Raw genomic sequence first — 3,212 nt, forward strand, 5'->3', positions numbered from 1 at the left:
TTAAAGTGTCGGGTCTAATCTAAGCTGTGGTTAGATTCGAATTGTTAGTTAACTGAAAATAAATGAACGAAATAGGGTTTTGGTAATTACGAAATTACTTTAGCTATGTGATATATATGTAGCTAAATTAAATGTGCTCATTATAGGACATTGATTTGGGACTAGCACTTCGACGCAGAGGTTATTTAGCTCGATCTCCATTTCTGAGGTAGGTACTTTGACTTATCTTTTAGATATTGTCGTTTGATCTGCATAGTAATATTTAACGAGTAGTAATATTTATGTTCATTTCTGCATTGGTATGTCATTATCTAGTATCTGAGCATGTTGTATTTATTACCTGCTTTTGCATTCATGTTCCTTTGATTATTTATGTCCTTAAGGTAATGACATACCATGCCTTATTATGTTCAGGACATTGATTTATTTTACCATATCTGACCTATGTACCTAGGACATTCTATTTGATCCATATATCTTTTGGTACATATTTTGTAGAGATGGATAGGATCAGGATATTTTCATGCTTAGTATCATGCATTATCTTGTATGATTGCATGTTGTGCGATAGTTGCCTCCATTATTATTGAGCGCATCGCCAGTTTCATGGATCTGCACACACAACCACTCATGGGTTAGTGATTTTTATTAGGCAGGGTGTGTTGCAGCAGGTTGCTCTGTTAAGGGCTTCGCTGGTTCACTCATGGATAGTGTGATGCAGCGTGGTAGTAGGACAGGGATCCCTCCTTTGGATTGGCTAAGGGAGATGAGAGCATTGAGCTCTTACACTTATGATTTGGGGTAAGGAGGATAGGTGTACTCCGACAACATCCCGTCCACTCGGTCACTCAGGAGCAGTGATGGCAGAGTGCACGGTTGTCACAACCCTACCCACTCAGTCTCACCATCGTGTGTGAGACGGTTGACTGGCGTCAGGGGTGACCAGGACATGTTGCATCATATGCATTGACTGCATTTATTACTTGTGTTTGTTGCACTTTATATGCTGCATATTTGGTGGATGCATATATTTGACATGCATACAGGATTTATGATACTCTCGGTCTGATGACCTTGTTATCTCTATCCCCAGGTTCTGGTTAGTACAGATACTCCTTCTCCTTATAGTTTTGCATTTTTCATATGATCTATACAGGAGTCTGTACGCATATTTATTATTAGTTGTTATTTCTCACTATGCATGTCAGTAGTTACCCGCTGAGTTGACTCACCCCGTTGATTTATACTATTTCATGTTGAGGTCGTCAGGAGTTCCAGTCGCTAGTCCCCCTCCAGATCGCAAGGATTTTCGTTTGGTCTTTTGTTTTCCTATTATACTATCTAGTCTATGTTTTACACTTATATTGGTTTTGCACCATGAATTTTGTTTAGTTTTTTTGTTTGTCGACGGGATTTATTCGATATGTTCTGCTACGTGCCTGCTCGGACGACAGAAGAGGTAAGTTGGATGTGTGTTTATGGTTTTCGTATTGTATTGACAGTCGGAGGCTGATATATATATATATATATATATATATATATATATATATATATATATATTTATTGTTATTGTTCCGGCTGTATTGGCCGAAGTAGGTGTGACCCTGAGGGCGTCTCATATTGTCACCCGTACAGGGGAGATGTTGTGGAAATTTCTTCTGATAAGGACTACCCGGGGTGTGACAAAAAGACTTAAGAGAAATATAAAATTTAAATGATTTTCATTTTTATTTTATTCTTTTGATCATTTTAAGATTAAGTTTTTTAAATTTCTCTTTTGTACTGCTCTCCTTTTGGCATTAATGAAAAAAATGTAACTTATCAAGTATAAAGCAAGAAATAAGAGCATGTAAGCGTATCAAGCAATAAATGTTTTAAAGCTAGTTTTTCAAAAAAAAAAACTTATAGGTCTATTTTAGGGAGAAGTTAATGGTGTCAACAAAATTTTCAAAATATTTTTAAAGGAATTTTCAAAATTTACAAAAGGTTTTCAAAATATTAAAAATTAAATTTTACCTAGTGTATCATCTCCTCCCATTTCAGACCAGATCAATTATAAAAAGATACATAAATTCTAAATTTTTTAATCAATATAAAGTAAATTTATTGATAAAATTAGAATAAACTCAAGACCTAAAATTATTTTCGTCCGATTAATTAGATGGGCCAAAAAAGATAAAAAAAATAACTACGAATGAATTTGTAAATCCATTTGTCTATTTGGTAAAGACGAGAAAGAAAAACAATTTCATCCCAACAATTCATCTTTGCTTACGAAGTACATAGAAGAAAGTTTTCCATCGAAATCTTTCCATAATTTTTTTTCCGTCTCCCAGGTAAACGTAACATTAGTTAAATCATAACAAACTACAAATATCGAAGGCGAGGGTGCAGAGCTGCGCCTGATCCTTGTCCTCCGCCGCGAGAAGTGACGGGACACTTAAGTGTTCGAACCCCATCTCGCATGTGTCCGGTGCATCGTAGCTGGCGCTGAGGGCGTCCATGGCGTCGTCCTTGCGGCTCTCCTTGATGGCGCTCCAAGCCTTGTCGAGGTTGGAGATTAGGGAGATGTACTGTTGACTGCACGTTGATAGGCACAGCGTCTCATCAATGTTCTTCGAGCTCTTCAGCAGCGTCTGGATCTTGGCGAAGATCTCCGCCGCCTTGTCAGACGACAGGTTGGTGGCGATGACTGCGTGGCCACGCAGGTCGGCGGTGGCGCTGGTAGGATCCGACTGCAACGTCTTCACACAGAAGTCGTAGTCGGTGTATAAGGAGACGGCCTTGCAGGTGGACTCCACCGTAGCGTGCGCAGCGGGCGAGAGGATGAGAAGGACGGCAGCGAGCACGAGCAGATCAGTAGGCCTCATCGCCGTCTTTGATTAATTTGTTTTTTTTTATGTCTCGAATTAGGAGCAAATTGTGCAAATTTATAGGGGTGATCTGCATAATTTGGAAATGATTACTTTTATAGAAGGATAAATTTTTTCCAAGATTTCACAATCTTTAATAATAATCAATTACGATTTAATGGAAGGCAGTCTGTAGGGTATTGATCAATCAGATTTCATTTGGGGGTATTTGGTACAATTCTTTTGGAATATAATGAAATTTCGTATTTTCAAGTCTATCTTAAGTTAAAATTTGTATTCTGTATCTATTTCTATTTAGTGTTAATTTGTATAAAATTCTCAATTCTGTAGCCATCATTA

At 37.7% G+C, this 3,212-nt stretch overlaps 1 protein-coding gene across 1 annotated transcript; it reads right to left on the reverse strand.

Annotated features, from left to right (window-relative positions):
• Positions 1–2,357: 2,357 nt before the first annotated feature.
• On the reverse strand, positions 2,358–2,870 carry LOC121978546 (putative invertase inhibitor). Its single transcript, XM_042530875.1, has one exon. The coding sequence runs from the start codon at positions 2,868–2,870 to the stop codon at positions 2,358–2,360; it is 513 nt and encodes a 170-aa protein (XP_042386809.1).
• Between the last annotated feature and the right edge of the window lie 342 nt (positions 2,871–3,212).

This window comes from Zingiber officinale, chromosome 4B (assembly GCF_018446385.1).
Source record: "Zingiber officinale cultivar Zhangliang chromosome 4B, Zo_v1.1, whole genome shotgun sequence".
NCBI classification, from domain to species: Eukaryota; Viridiplantae; Streptophyta; class Magnoliopsida; order Zingiberales; family Zingiberaceae; genus Zingiber; species Zingiber officinale.